Below are 16,079 nucleotides of genomic sequence, written 5' to 3' on the forward strand. Positions count from 1 at the left end.
AACTCCATTCTGTGTTTCAATCTTTGCCTGGGAGAGACCATGCTGATGTAGTATAACTACCTTGTGTCTCGTTACTGTGCTCAGTCTTGACCTGTGACATGAAACAGCCTTCCACAACCTCACATTTGTAGCAGTTTGGCTGTCCCTCACCCAGTTTTAAGCCTTCTACCTAGCTGTTTCTGTTACAGTTAACGACTGGTTTTAAACCTACATATGAAAATGATGATCATTATCACCTGTTTGGTATAATTTGTTAATGATACACCTGACTATAATTCTACAAAATCCATGACTTTGTGCAGGTATATCTGGAAGATTTCATGCTGTTTTGAAGACAGAGGTGGTCAAATCAAATTCTGATTTGATTTAGATTTCTCTTCTGTTCATTCACTTTGTAATTTTTTTTGTTTGATCAAAACAACTATCAACACTTCTATTTTTGAAAGAATTCTTTCTTTGCAGCCTTTTTCACAGTACCGTATATACCGTTACATAAAAAATACAATAAAGCAGCACTATATAAAAACGATGGAAAAAAATGCGACTTAGGCTTATTTCTTATCACCCTAACTAACAGAACTTGATTAGATTAGCAGGAATTTTAATTTATGATGTGACATTATTGGGCCCAATGCCAGAAGAATTATTAGTATGGGTACCATTTGTGCTACGGTGTCATTCATACTGATATAGAATATGCGCTACATACATGTACATGTGTATGGACTGATGTGTGTTTGTAGGCATGTATAAATTGTCATGCGTTCATTAAAAATAAACAACAAACCCCAAATGAACTGGGTTATTTCTTTATTTCTAAATCAATACAAGTTCCCCCTACAAGTGCAAAAGAGAGCCACAATTTGTTAACCTGACCCCTGGGTAGAAAATAATTGTGCTACAAGCAGAAGGACAAATGCATTTCCCCGTTGACTCTTAATCCTTTGCTAGACTTGTCTCGCAGTCAGGAGCTCCTACATTTGTTTATTTCTTTTTTTGTATGATTTTTGGCTTTAGTTTATAATTGAGAAAACATAATCACACACTACAAAGAGTCAAATCTAAATCAAGAATATCCCATTCAGCCTGCTGCGCTGCTGTTTATTTCAACACTTCCCTTTTTGCCATGGTTTTATTCTTTCTTTTTTAAACAGATTTTATATGAAGGATTTACCATAAATGAAAGATCCGGAATATTACCAATTTAAACAGTACACCTGATCATTTTGTGGATTACTATAATTCGATATATTTTAGGATTGTCTAAGCTGATGCATTTTTCACCCATAATTGCAATACCTTTTAACTTTTGTGGTAACCTTTTTCCTAATATTTTGATTTTTTTTGTAAGTATAAAGTAGTGAGCAGTTTTCGAGCTTATTTACACATCGGTAAGGTCTCCTTCACACATTTTCACATGTGTATTTTAGTGGCATTTTTAGTGTGTGTCATTTTGTACATGTCTAAAATGTATGGCCAGCCTAAGACATGGCATAAAAAAAATGCCACCTAAAACGCGTCAAAGTGCGAAGCCGACCTAATATGGTTCTGTGCTAAAGCAGTAGACAGATGAGCAAAAACTGGATCAGATCCCATTGGGAAGAAGATGTGGTTAAGCTCTTAGATATTGAACTGCATTTTCCGAGTGAACATGCCCAGTATAGAAAAAGAGAACCCTGTATGACTGGCTGAAGACATAGGAATTTGTTTCCTCAAGGCTGCTCCTTCTGTCAAGGTTTTCTGTAATCTGTTTCATTACATAGAGCAAGCTGTGTTATACTATGTTAACATTCTTTATTCTGTTCTGTACTATCAGAAGAGCAGAACAATCGAATAACTGGAAGCATCTGTTGTACCACGGACACCACCAGCAGACGACCTAACCCATTGACTTTAATGGGTTCCGTTGGTTTTCCTTCGGGGGTGTCTGGTTTTACCGGAAACAAAAGCGCATCATGCTGCACTATTGTTTCCGGTATTTTCTGCAGAATCTGCGACGGAAGCCCCTAACATAGATGTGAACTAGGCCTTGTTTAAGTTATGTTAACGTGTTTTGGGTGTTATTTTTTTACAAGTAAAGAAAGAGAGTATCCTTCCTTTAGCAAACAATGTTTGCCATGTTCACAAGACAGATTTTTAAGCGGATTTAGATGTTGAAACCGCGTTTCATTGATTTTTTTTTTACGGGAATATTGCGTCATAGTTTACACGTCTAGGGTTTAAAATCTGCTTTGCAGAAGAAAAAGTGGCTCGTCACTTCTAGACGCGGAAGCCGCATCAGGTAGCCACATGTGGATTAGCCTCATTGAATAGGGCTAATACATGTGCGCATCTGCGGCAGATGAAACTAAATCCGCTGCAGAAATCCAAGGGTCAGCCTCGGAATTCTGCCCGGGAGACTCTCGGAAAGCTCCGTTGTGTGTACATACCCTTATAAAGTGTCTGATGGGAGCAGTTCAAGATGCAAAAAAAGTTGTATTCATATTTAACAAAAATTCTTTCATATTTTATATAATTCGTACATATTTCTTTGACTTCTACTTTTTTAGGATGGCTCTATGAAAAATAAAAACTTCGAGCCGAGTGGTTGTTCCTTTCAGTGATATGTGCTGCAAACACTCCGCTCTCTCCTGTTGTATGATTACTATATTCCCACCGAACATTGCCTTGTTCTGTGTGAGGTTGTTCTCTCCTCCGCTGAGGCAGTCCACCACTCGCTACCCCGTTTTACCACTTTAGGCTGTAATGTCTCCTCAGTCCTCACTTTCTCCCTGCGGCTGCTGTGTAGCATCTGAGAGGATGCAGCTGCAGGATCAACCTAAGGGCTCATGTACACAACCATATTACGGCTCCGTTTTGTACTGCGCCATAGCAGGGCTCTGTAGAGGTGCATGCCCCCTATTTTCCTCCGTATGCCTTCCGATTTTCATACAGATTTTTTGCTGTCGGATTATGAGAATATATCCATAAACACAGAGTTCGATGGAACCTTTACAGCAGTGCACAAAGTCTCTACAGCTCCGTACTAAAGGAGTTGTACAGGCTCTGTACGGAGGGCTCTGGCGAGGGTTTGAACCCCAAGGCTACATGCACACGTTGCTTAATTTGGTGCAGAAAATCTGCATCAAACCCGCAGGTAAACGTTTTCGGTGCGGTTTTTACATTTTGATGCGGTAGTAGGTGCAGCGGATTTTGGTGTGTTTTTATAAACCTGTTCGATACAATTCTGAGGTGGAAATGCAAGATAAATTTGACGTGCTGCAAATTTTAAAATATGCAACGTGTAGATGAGATTACTTGAGATCTCATTGACATTGCTGGCACTGTATTACGCTGCGGATTTGCCGCAGGAAAATCTGTGCATCAAATCCCCACCTATATGCATGGTGTGCATTTGGCCTTAGGGTAGTTTCTGCTCATGGAGCCTGGCTACAGAGGAGAATGTTTGTAGTCTGACTCCACTAGTTAAGCACAGAATTCTGTACACCAGAAAATACACCCCCCGAAGTGAAAATATATTACAAAGTGTATTTTACATTTTATAGCTATTGGCCCCAACATGTCTAGGACCTGACATCGGGCATGAGGAGATGCCCCTGGACGCTGGGCAGTACGTTTGCTCTGGCAACCATACGATGCCGGGAGAGTATAGTACATGGGTTCTGTTAATTAGGATTGGTACACTTTAATAGCTATAGGCCTCTTAAACGTAACTGACACACAAGTTGCTTCATTTTTTGGCACGTTAAATTATTTACAGCAGAATGTTTTCTTATCTGTTACTTCAGATTGTTGTTCTAAATTATGAAACAACTGTTAAATGCCAGGAAAGGTGTTACATTGCAGAACGCCACAACTTCATTATAAATATCATGTGTGCTGCTAAAATGGTAGCTGGAAAGACTCTTGGAAATGATAGCAATTTGTCCTCCTGGTTGTATCGGCTTTCATCTTAACAGTCTGCACGCTATATTGTGCGGTTTTATTGTCGGGAAGGATAACATTACAAATACATTTTGTAATCGGAGCGTTAAACATTTGTCGTGGAAGTAAATTAAATATCATTCTTTGAATTATTAAGTCGCAGAATTTGTGTATTCATACAACTGGTAATGGGGATTATTTACTAGTTCTTCACTTAATAAGGGCTTTATTAAACAAAAAAATAAAGTATGAGAATGTAGATAGGCAGGAGCCTTTCAGCAGGTACCTCATCCCTTGTGCTCAGGAAATCCCTAATTAATTCAGGACTAATTATTAATAGGCTTTGAGTATGCCACGATGGTGTTTTATCAAGCCCTACAAGTATACCTGCCACCTTTTAATTCTTACAGAAAAGTGTTAAACTTTAAACCATGCCTATATGTACACTGTTTGCTGTATGTGTAAAAGATATCTGGCACCAATGAGTCCCCTTTAAGCTGGGGCATTTACTCCTTTGCTCCCTCAGATACAGCGAATTATGGGGGCAATTTATTAAGACTGGCGATTCATTTGCGCTGTCGGCTCAGTATTTCTCAAACTACGCTGTTTGAGAAATACTGCCACCCTTGGCCCGAAAGCTAATAATCATCCCTTTTAGACTCTGATCGCCCCTTTTACCAATGGCAGCAACGAGTGATACGTGTTCAGACAGCCTATTGCTCACCTTATATACCCACCAAGCCAGCCCACGACACATCACTTCCTTCATGGGCTACAAGCTGCCGACGTCGAAAGTAGGAGGTGGTCATAATAATGTGACTTGACTGTGTATATACACGATAGCACCACTGTAGATACAAGGTGTGGCCCTAGTGTGGAAAATCTGCTGCGAGCGTGAACATTGAGAACAATTCAAGGCTTGGGTCTGGGCGCTCGGAAAACACTTCTTGTCTTTCGGTTAAAGCCAGGGTTGGTATTGTAGGTGTGACAATATTAATAAAGGCTTAGGACTGAGCGTTTTTCTGCAGCGTCTTCCAGGTGAATGTCTAAGCTCCTTGACCACAAGGTAACACCGCTGCACTACTAGATAGGGACCAGTGATTCTAGTGTGATTTGAACCGTGGATACATGTCATTTTGTATGTGATAATGTAGAGCAATGTGCTGTAGCAAAGATGAGTTCACCTCTAATTTATTAGTATTTATGATGTATTGTAATACTGTACCGGAACCATTCTCTTCTATATTTGGTAACACAGAAAAAAAATTACTCTTAAACCCTTCTGCTATTTATTCATCCATTTATACAATCATTACTTGTAATATATGTTAGAAATGATTTTTGGTGTTTGCCTTCTGGTGATAGAAACCTATTGTACAACCCCACATAATGAGTTGACAGGCGTGCCGCTGTAAAGTGCCGTTTATGATCCACTAGCCCTTTTGTCTGTCTTCAGATTTTACCAGCTCCGAGCGTCTATGAAAATTCCACCCCGGATTCCACATAGAATAGAAGCAAGTCTTCTGCGTGTTACAGGTAAGTACATGATACACAAACATTGTCGTGATTCTTCTTCTCTGCTGTGTAAAGCCTGCTTTGACTAAGCGCATACATTTATCATTCCTAATAATCAGTCTTTTGTCTATATTACTATATGCTAATGTGACGTTCTACCTTTAAGCCATGAACGTTCCAAAACTGCCATATTAATGGTTCCCCCGTAACTTTCTATTAACGCTCCTTTTATCCTTTTTACAAATGGGATTAATCCAAAAGTAACCTTTGGGGCATTAGTCAATTTCAAGTATCTATAGCATGTCCTTCAAGCGTTAACGGTACAGACGCTATGTAGAGTCAATGCTCCTTTTATTTCTATATGATTAATGAGGTGAATGATAAGCTAATAAAATACAATTGATCTTGGAGAGCAATGGAAGAGAGATTGATAATTCTGCACAAACTAATGGTTATTGTTCAATTTAATAAAGCTGGTCTATATTTAGCCTGTCTACAACCTCTTACATTTCTTACAGATCAATTATATAAAAGGTGTCAGACAGTAGAGGTTTTTTGTCCCACAAGGGGACATTTTTTTTATTTATTTATTTTAAATTTTCTGTATTTTAATGCATAGGGGCATTATTGCCTGTGCATTTAAAGGGAGGCTGCTGTTAGGGCATACTTCAGGTATACTCCAATAGAGATTCACACAGGACAGCCCTAGGAGCCTTTGTCAGGGGTGTGTGGTGCTATCTACAGGGAGGGATGTGGTGCTATCTACAGGGGGGGGGGTGTGGTGCTATCTACAGGGGGGGGGGGGTGTGGTGCTATCTACAGGGGGGGGGTGTGGTGCTATCTACAGGGGGGGGGTGTGGTGCTATCTACAGGGGGGGGGGTGTGGTGCTATCTACGGGGGGGGTGTGTGGTGCTATCTACAGGGGGGGGGTGTGGTGCTATCTACGGGGGGGGGGGTGTGTGGTTCTATCTACGGGGGGGGGGGTGTGGTGCTATCTACAGGGGGGGTGTGGTGCTATCTACAGGGGGGGGGTGGTGCTATCTACAGGGGGGGTGTGGTGCTATCTACAGGGGGGGTGTGGGGCGCTATCTACGGTGGGGGTGTGTGGCGCTATCTACGGTGGGGGTGTGTGGCGCTATCTACGGGGGGGTGTGGTGCTATCTACGGGGGGGGGGGTGTGGTGCTATCTACGGGGGGGGGGTGTGGTGCTATCTACGGGGGGGGTGTGGTGCTATCTAAGGGGGGCGGTGTGGTGCCATCTACAGGGGGGGGGGTGTGGTGCCATCTACAGGGGGGGGGGGTGTGGTGCCATGTACAGGGGGGGGTGTGGTGCTATCTACAGGGGGGGTGTGGTGCTATCTACAGGGGGGGTGTGGTGCTATCTACAGGGGGGGTGTGCCACTATATGGGCACTACATTCAGGGGACACTGGTGCTATCTACATGGGCACTGTGTCTGGCACTATCTACAGTGGGAACTGTGGCATTATGTGGGCACTATACACAAATTAATAAAAAATTATAACGTTTTTCTTCACATTTTTATTGATTTTGTCTGCTCATAATAAAAATGTAAAACATGCAATTAATTTAACTAATGTAGAAAATTAAAGCCTCAGGTCTTGTAAAAAAAAAAAGTAGTTGATATTCAAACTGGTTGCAAAGATATTATCGTTTTAAAGAAGTGCACATCAGAAATGGAAAATTTTTACCTGGACACAGGGGCATCAATGACCCTTGGGCATGAAAGGGTTAATTTGCTGCCATAGTAAACAAATACGTATACAATGTGATGCCCCAGGGCATCTTGCAGTACTGTTATTTGCACCTATTAACCAAGTTTATCTCTTGGGAAGCCTAAGGGTATGTTCACACTCTTAATAAAAAAACGTCTGGAAATATGGAGCTATTTTCAAGGGAAAACCGCTCCTGATTTTCAGCTGTTTTTTAATCAAACTCGCGTTTTTCGCTGTCCTTTTTACTGCCGTTTTTGGAGCTGTTTTTCTATAGAGTCAATGAAAAACGGCTCCAAAAAACTGCTCAAGAAGTGACGTGCACTTCTTTTTCGCGGGCGTTTTTTAATGCGGCCGTTTAATGGCCACGTAAAAAAAACGGCCCGTCGGAACAGAACGCCGTTTTTCCCATTTAAATCCATGGACAGATGTTTGGAGGCGTTCTACTGCCGATTTTTCGGCCGTTTACGGCCCGAAAAACGGCCGAAAATAAGCCGTGTGAACATACCCTAAAACTTTCTGTGAAGACTTTTGTTGCCGTCATCGTACAAATATAATTTTTCTATATTTCAGTGATTTTTCTGTGAGATGTTTTCTCTTTAAATAAATGGCATCTTAAACTCTAGCAGTATATATGTTTTCTGAATAACTTGGTTTTGTTTGATGTAAGGTGTATAACCGTTATACAGCAGTAATAGGAGACTTCTTGGCTGCATTAAAGGGATCCTGTCATCACCATCTTACCTTATAAAACGTCCTGACCCTGTAGTGGCCGCAGCTGTCCATAGTTCATTGATGTGTTCTCTCCTCACGTCCTCCTCTTGTCCGAAATATTGTCATTTAAAGTTTTACCGCCTTTTATGGTAATTCATTTTAGCTTAGTAACTCAGGATCTTAACTCCGCCCACGTATGCTGCCTGTACAGCCCTAATTGCCGAACTCTCAGTGCACGCAGTAAAAGTAGTAAACACGCCCCGATGTACGCACATAATACACGCCCAGTTGGACTTTTACTTTTCAACACGCCCAGTTGTACTTTTGCAAGCCTCATTTGCATAAATACAAATATGGTCATAACTTGGCCAAAAATGCTCGTTTTTTAAAAATAAAAACGTTACTGTAATCTACATTGCAGCGCCGATCTGCTGCAATATCAGATAGAAGCTGCAAAATCTGGTGACAGAGCCTCTTTAAGTTCGGTCTCAAATGCTCAATTGGATTGAAGTTTGGGCTTTGTCTTGTGGAAATCACTCTCTGAAGTCTTGCAGACTGCAGCAGGTTTTCCACCAGGATTTTCCTGTGTTTTGCTACATTGGTTTGATCATCTACCTTCACAAGTCTTTCAAAGTCTGCTACAGAAAAGCACCGCCACTTCACGATGCTGCCACCATCATGCTTTACAATGAGGATAGTATATTTCTAGCAGTGTTTTCTTGTTTGGCTTGTTTCAGTAAATTCTCAAATTCAAAGACATCACTCCAAGTTTTATGTTTTAGTGTATTTCTTTTATTTCATCAGTTAGTGCGCCATAATACATAAAGTGTTGGCTTTCTCCAAACATAGAGGGTTTTTTTTTATTATTTAATTTCACAACTACTGCTTTATTGTAACCTTGTGATGGTTTTTCTAATTAAAGTTGATAGAAAATCCAGTGTCAAAAAAACCCCCCAAAAAAACACATGTATTAATGTCAATTTGTTTTTTCATTCGCATACTGTTTTACCAGGGCTTTCGCTACAACATTTTAGAGAAGAGACAAAATACCTGGACAATGCTTCCCATTGAGGAGAATGACACAAGTAGTTGAGTGTTTTAATGAACTTTTTTTTTTTTTTTTTTTATCTTAAACATAACCCATATCGGGATGCAATTTATTTTTTCAAACCACAAAGATTATATTCCTTTTATATATAATTTCACCTTTTACTATGTATGAAGTCCAGAGGTTCCTTGACACACACTAGTGATTCTGCTGACCGGACACCTCATTAACAATAAATCTCCCTTTTGGTTGATCTTACACTATGGTACATAATAAAGAGCATTCCCATTTTTAGGACCATGCAGCTTTCAGGTCAGAAAATCATGGCTTCATAAAACACCCCTGTGAATTAATAATGATGCTAAGTAATGAGATTACATCTATTGTTGAAAGTGGCGTTGGCGGTGTCCTCTCGTAAAAAAGCTCAGGTGGAGCTCTATACACCTTGTAGGTCATTAAGTTAATTTGGATCTACATGATCAACTATTTGTGACTCATTTGGCTCTGAATATTTTCTCCCTGGTGGTTACGTTGTTTGTATTTTAGTCATTCAAAATGACTATTTGTATCAGTATTTAAAATTGGATCCCCGTGCAATGACTTTCTAGATGTACTTGTGGTCTTATGCTTTTAAACACAGCAGCCAATCTGTTGTAGGGAAGATGCAGCGTTAGAGGAGGTAGTTCAAGCGTGGTCTGTTTAGGAGACAGAATACTCAAACTCCCTAAAAAAACACTGTAGCTAAGTTGCAGTGTCCAAAGTGTCCTAAATCAGGATATACAAGAAAAAAGAAAACGGTGTAACTACAGTAAAAGGCGTTAGCAGACCGGACATACAATTTCTGGCCAAATGTATGTGGACACCTGACTATCACACCTATATCCGCTTCTTGGACATCCCATTCCAAACCTTGGGCGTTAATATGCAGTTGGGATCCTTTTGCAATTCTAACAGATTCTGCTCTTCTGGGAAAGCTTTCCACAAGATTTTGGAGAAGGTCTGTGGGAATTTTTGCTCATTCAGCCAAAGTGCATTTGTGAGGTCAGACGCTGATGTTGGATGAGAGTTCCTGGCTCACAATCTACGTTCTAATTCATACCAAAGGTGGTCGATGGGGTTGAGGTCAGGGCTCTGTGCAGGCCACTCGAGTTCTCCACACCAAACTCACCCAACCATGCCTTTATGGACCTTTCTTTGTGCACTGGGGCACAGTCATGCTGGAAAAGGCCTTCCACAAATTACCACAACATTGTAAGCATACAATTGTCCAGTCTTTGTATGCTGAAGCATTAACATTACCATTCACTGGAAATTAGGGCCCAAATCCTGAAAAACCGCTTCAGACAATTATCCCTTCTCCACCAAATTTTACAGTAGTTACTATACATTTTGGTAGGTAGCGTTCTCCTTGCATCTGCCAAACCCAGATTCATCCATCAGACTGATAAAAAGTGAACTGTGATTCATCGCTCCAGAGAACACGTGGCATTACACATGGTGATTTTAGGTTTGTGTGCAGCTGCTCGACCAGGGAAAATTGTATGAATCCCGACACACCGTTGTTGAGCCGATGTCGCTTCCAGAGACTGTTTAGAACTCTGTAGTGAGCGATGTAACAGAGGATAGTTGGTGTTTACACGCACTTCAGCGCTTGGTGGCCCCGCTCTGTGAGGTTGCGTAGTCTACTGCTTTGTGGTGGAACTGTTGTCACTCCTAGACGCTTATGTCAAATATAATCATACCTACACCTCTATCTAAAACACATACTTCTGGCCATATATTTTATTTTACACTGTTTTTTTTATCGGCTATGTGTGATCTTTAATAGTCCGTCTATCTGCCAAAGCATTGGGCTCTTACTTTTGGAGTGGATTGAATAATAAAAGCTCTTGGCAAGTGCATTCTCTCCCTTTGACAAAGCTGCATTGATTTAATATTTAATTGGAGATCCATGCTAAATATGGAATAGAAGTAATTTTACATACATCTAAGGCCTAGTTCACATCTGCGCTGGGGTCCAGTTCTGACGTTCCGTCGGAGATTTCCGTCAGAACGGTACCCTGAACAAACACAAACTGACCATTGATTTCAATGGTGACAGATCCGGTGCCCATGGTTTCCGTTTGTCTCTGTTGTGCACCGGACCTATCGTTTTGCCTGGAGCAATAGCGTAGTCGACTATGCTATTGCTTCCAGCAAAACTGTGGATCAGGTGCACAACAGAGACAAATGGAAACCATGTGCACCGGATCCGTCACCATTGAAATCAATGGTTTCCGTTTCTGTCTGTCCAGGGTCCCGTTCTGACGGAAAGCTCCAAGGGAACATCAGAACGGGACCCCAATGCAGATGTGAACGAGGCCTAACTAGTGCATGCTTCAATTTTTGGTTTATACAAGAGTTAACATGTAGCTTTGGACACACACACCGTATGAAAGCGGGTCTGCCTAGATTTGATCATGATTGATGCTGAAAGATTCTAGCCTCGTTCACTGCTATTGTCAGAACCCAAGGCATTTCTAAAATAAATAATAATAATCCAATAAGGGAACTACAGAAATATAGACAGAAAATTCCTGGCAGCTGCAGTGACACTGCTCTTTAGAAATCCTGTCTCCAAGTCATCCAAGCATAAAAATGCTATTTGGGATGCCTGCATGCCTCTCTCTAATAGAAATACATTCTTACGCTCTGCATTTTGATAACAATATTGTTATGTGGTGCGTTCAGTTTAGGAATCTACCAAAGCTTGCTTCTACAGGGTGGTGCATCACAAGTTAGAAAATCCCAGTGTAATGGGATAGTATTTTGATACAGTTTATGTTGTTTTTGCAGATTACTACAATTGGACCTGAAATTAAATAATTATTGTAAGGCAAGTGCAGATTGTAAACTATATTTTGAGGTCATGAGGACCAATATCTGGTGAATGATGCTGAATTCTATGCCCGTTTTAAACATGGTGATTGTATTCCAGAGGATCGAAAGTAATTGGCCTTGTTAACATAATTTTGGAGCCATGTTTTAAAAATGTTGTTTTTTGATGGAATATATTCTGCTGATGGTCTGGGAGGCGAGCTCTAGATATTCTGACCTTTTAATCCTCATGCACGTGGCAGACACATGAAGTTCCCTGCGGTTCCATGTGCTGCCACATGGTGTCTCGCACCTCGCACTGCCTCCATAATAGTGTCTGATGGAACATGGCCTCATTTATTTTTATTTTGCTGTGCTTGTGTAGAATCAAACAGAAACAACCTGTGTATGCCTCCATTTTAAAACAAGCATATGGAGGTTTAGTAGAGTCTCATAGACACCTATAGATTCTCTATTACAGCCCAGTACACCACAGTCGTGTTATGGCCAGGTAGATGTGGCCTTACGAACTTTAACCCCTTAATGACCGGGCCATTTTGCGCGTTAATGACCAAGGATTATTTTTTGTTTTTTCACGGTCGCATTCCAAGAGTCGTAACTTTTTTTTTATTCCGTCGACATAGCCGTATAAGGGCTTGTTTTTTGCGGGACGAGTTGTATTTTGTAATTGTACCATTTTTAGATGCTTATAATATATCGATTAACTTTTATTAACTTTATTTTAGGAGAGAATTGAAAATAAGCTGATATTCCAGCATTTTCACGTTCTAAATTTACGCCGTTTACTATGCATCGTAAATAACATGTTAACTTTATTCTATGGGTCGGCACGATTACGGGGATCCCAAATATGTAAAGGTTTTTTATGTTTTTCTACGTTTGCACAATAAAAACCCTTTTAGAAAAAAATTACTTGTTTTTGCATCGCCGCATTCCAAGAGCCGTAACTTTTTTATTTTTCCGTCAATGTGGCCGTATGTGGGCTTGATTTTTGTGGGCTAAGGTGTCGTTTTCATTAGTACTGTTTTGGGGTACATAGGACTTATAGATTAACTTTTATTTGTTTTTTTATGGGGGGGAATGGGAGAAAAGAGAAAATTTTGCCGTTGTATTTTTTTGGACGCCGTTCATCCGGTGGTTTAATTAATATGTTCATTTTATTGTTCAAGTCGTTACGATCGTGGGGATACCATTTATATATATGTGTGTGTTATTTGTTTTAACACTTTTACTAAATAAAACCACTTTTTGGGCAAAAAAAAGTTTTATTTTATTTTGACTGTAAATTTTTTTTCTTTTTTTTCACAAACTTTATTTAACTGCTTTACATTTTTTTTTTTTTAGTCCCACCAGGGGACTTCACTATGCGATCTGCTAATCTCATATATATTGCTTTGGTATACTTAGTATACTAAAGCATTATTGCCTGTCCGTGTAAAACTGACAGGCATGGCCTAACAGGCATTTGCTAAAGGCAGACCTGGGGGTCTTTGTTAGGCCCCCGGCTGCCATGGAAACCTGACGGCGACCCGCGATTTCTTTGCGAGGGGTGCCGATGGGGTGACAGAGGGAGCTCCCTCTGTCAAACACATTAGATGTCACTGACGCTATTGACAGCGACATTTAATGGGTTAAACTGACAGAATCGGAGCGCGCTTAGAATCCGGCAGGAGCCAGGCGGTGTATAACAGCCGTGATCCTGCCGCTGATCGTGTGTGTACACTGGCAGTACCCGCACCATCACAGGACGGATATAGCAGAAGCAGACGGATAGCAGACAGAAGCTTGGTCAGGTGATTTTATTCTAAGGAGTTAGTGGATCTATTATGATGTTTGCGCAGCCGAACAGTTCTAACAGAGCTACCTACTAATAACCATAAAACAAAATCTGGGGTCACTCAGGGCTTATTCAGACGAACATATAAATTGTCCACGTGATGGCCGTTTTTTTTAACGGCCGCCACGTGGCTGCATGTATTTCCGTGAGGCTTTTCACACTGCCATTGTTTTTAAATTGCTCTTTTAGTCGATCATTTATTTGAATTTATTGAAAATTTATTTTTTTGTGTTAGTCCAAATTTTTGCTGAAGATGCTGAAATAAATCTCCTTCAATTTTCTGGAAATTTTTTTATCTTCTATCCAAACCTTTTTAAGCTGCATTTTCAGGCATTTGCAATATTTCCTACTTTAGATTAGGTGACAAACGCTGTACTTTCTGCATGCATGGCACATTGCTAGACACCAAGACTGGAACCGCACATCCCAGACTACAAAGATTCATCTTCGCAGCAAATTACTGAACAGGAACCTTGTTTCTGACATATGAGACTTGGTGTGTCAGAGAATAAACTGTTTTGCCCTTTTTGTTCTGCTACTCCAACTATAAAACGATAAAATTGAATTGGGTTATTTAATATTTAAAAATGTTTTAAAAATATGAATGCCGCCTTTCCTATAAGATTTAGCTCTCAATGAATCACATTGTGTAAAAAGTACCTCTAAGCGGGCCCACCTCCGGTTTACAATTTATTCAGAAACAAAAGATGTGATTATTACTTTAAATCATGTTATTTATATGCAGATTATCTATTTAGTCTGTGCTACTCATTCAGCAGACAGTAAAAGTGGAACGAGTGCTGGGCAGCTACCATTAATTTTATTTGTCCATTGGTTTTAAATAAATATATACCTACTTCTGAAGTTTAGAAAATACTCATAAAGCAATTATTGCATAGCCCTCCATACAGCTGAATATTGAATGCAGGCACGTCTGTCTACATGCCCATATGTACCGCACACCCATGCAATGCAGAAGTCTAAGGCCCTGTTCACACACAGTTTTTTGATGAGTTTTTTGGCGCGGAAACCGCTCCGCAAAACATCAAAAAACGTCCAAAAAATGCCTCCCATCGGTTTCCGCCTCCAAAACCCCATTTCGATCAGTGGGAGACGGAAAAAAAACGCCTCGAGTGTTTTGACACGTTTTTGTCCAACCACTGTGCAAAAAAACGCCTGGAACAGATTTTGCAGGAGGAATTTTCCTCCTGTAAAAAAACTCAGTGTGAACTAGCCCTTAAGCTAATCCTTCTGCATGTGCTTTCTTATGGCCCATAAAGTTCCACTGCACATCCCATACTACTACTACTGCTTTTGCTATAGTTTTGATTACATATTTACACTATCTACACTGTAGTACTAGTTTTGCTGTGGTATATTTACATGAGCGGGTTTTCTGGGGGGGGGGGGTGTTACTAAAATCGGGTTAAAACCACAAAGAATAGGTACATGTAAATACACTGTTCGAGAATCAAAAAGTAGCAGGGGCACGTCAGCAGTGTAAATTTTGTTCATCTGACAAAAACCCTGCGCCCTCATATGCCAAAATGCCATTGATTTGCATCAATAAATCTGTCGTAAAGTATATAAAATAAGCCTTTTAGACAGTTTGTTTATTAGACCAGACCAAGCTCAAATTTTGTTGACCTTATCATCAGGATTAGATCGTATCGGTTATAAGAAAAAGTCTAGTTCTACTTGTTAACATCTTTCTTAACTTTGTAACTGAAAGTTTAATGTATTATTTTACCTGACAATAGTGTATGGCGCTGTTATTTTTTTTTAAGGTGATGACTTGGCTTTTCCAGCTTCAGTGCAAGATACTGTCACCTGCAGTAAAATTTTCCAAATTTTGTACAAAAATGAGGAGATAGCAGTCAATGATGTAATGAACTTCAAAATTAAGATGCTCCTAGACGAAAGGAAGGTAAGAGTCGCATTTTACGTGAAGAACATTTTGAATGGATGTATCTATTTGGCAATATTCTTCTAACAAAATGTACCTGTCCACAGATTGAGGAGACGTTGAATGAGCTTGTGTTTCAACTTTCCGTTGACCTGTATTTTACAGACACAGACTATTCGTAAGTACTGAACTAGATGATACATTAACGGGAGTGGAGTGTTCATAAGGTGTGTCTTACCCTGCAAAATATAGTGTCTCCGCAGTGACACAGGAATACTAGTAAATTAAATTTGTTACTCTAGATATATTCCCTGCCTGTGCTCACAGGTCTCAAACCAGATGTTCCTTGGTACCCGCAATATGTGAGGTCATGAAGATTTATGTGTTGAATAACAGAAAATATGCAGGTTTCAGATATCTAGCACCTTGTAATGAAATTGACATCTATTTACCTCCTACCCATAGAATTAGGCTGGGTTACATACACCGTTGTAGGGCCAGCATCAATATCTGGATTCTCTTCTT

The 16,079-nt window shown here is 40.3% G+C and overlaps 1 protein-coding gene across 4 annotated transcripts in view; it reads left to right on the plus strand.

Annotated features, from left to right (window-relative positions):
- FAM135A (family with sequence similarity 135 member A) overlaps positions 1 to 16,079 on the plus strand; it is a 113,187-nt gene that overhangs the window by 47,268 nt on the left and 49,840 nt on the right. For all 4 annotated transcript variants that reach the window (XM_075862003.1, XM_075862005.1, XM_075862006.1 and 1 more), the window contains 3 exons: positions 5,381 to 5,460; positions 15,436 to 15,575; positions 15,662 to 15,732. In XM_075862003.1, the coding sequence (XP_075718118.1) occupies positions 5,381 to 5,460; positions 15,436 to 15,575; positions 15,662 to 15,732 (291 nt within the window). The remainder of the gene's footprint in view (positions 1 to 5,380; positions 5,461 to 15,435; positions 15,576 to 15,661; positions 15,733 to 16,079) is intronic.

This window comes from Rhinoderma darwinii, chromosome 4 (assembly GCF_050947455.1).
Source record: "Rhinoderma darwinii isolate aRhiDar2 chromosome 4, aRhiDar2.hap1, whole genome shotgun sequence".
Taxonomy (NCBI): domain Eukaryota; kingdom Metazoa; phylum Chordata; class Amphibia; order Anura; family Rhinodermatidae; genus Rhinoderma; species Rhinoderma darwinii.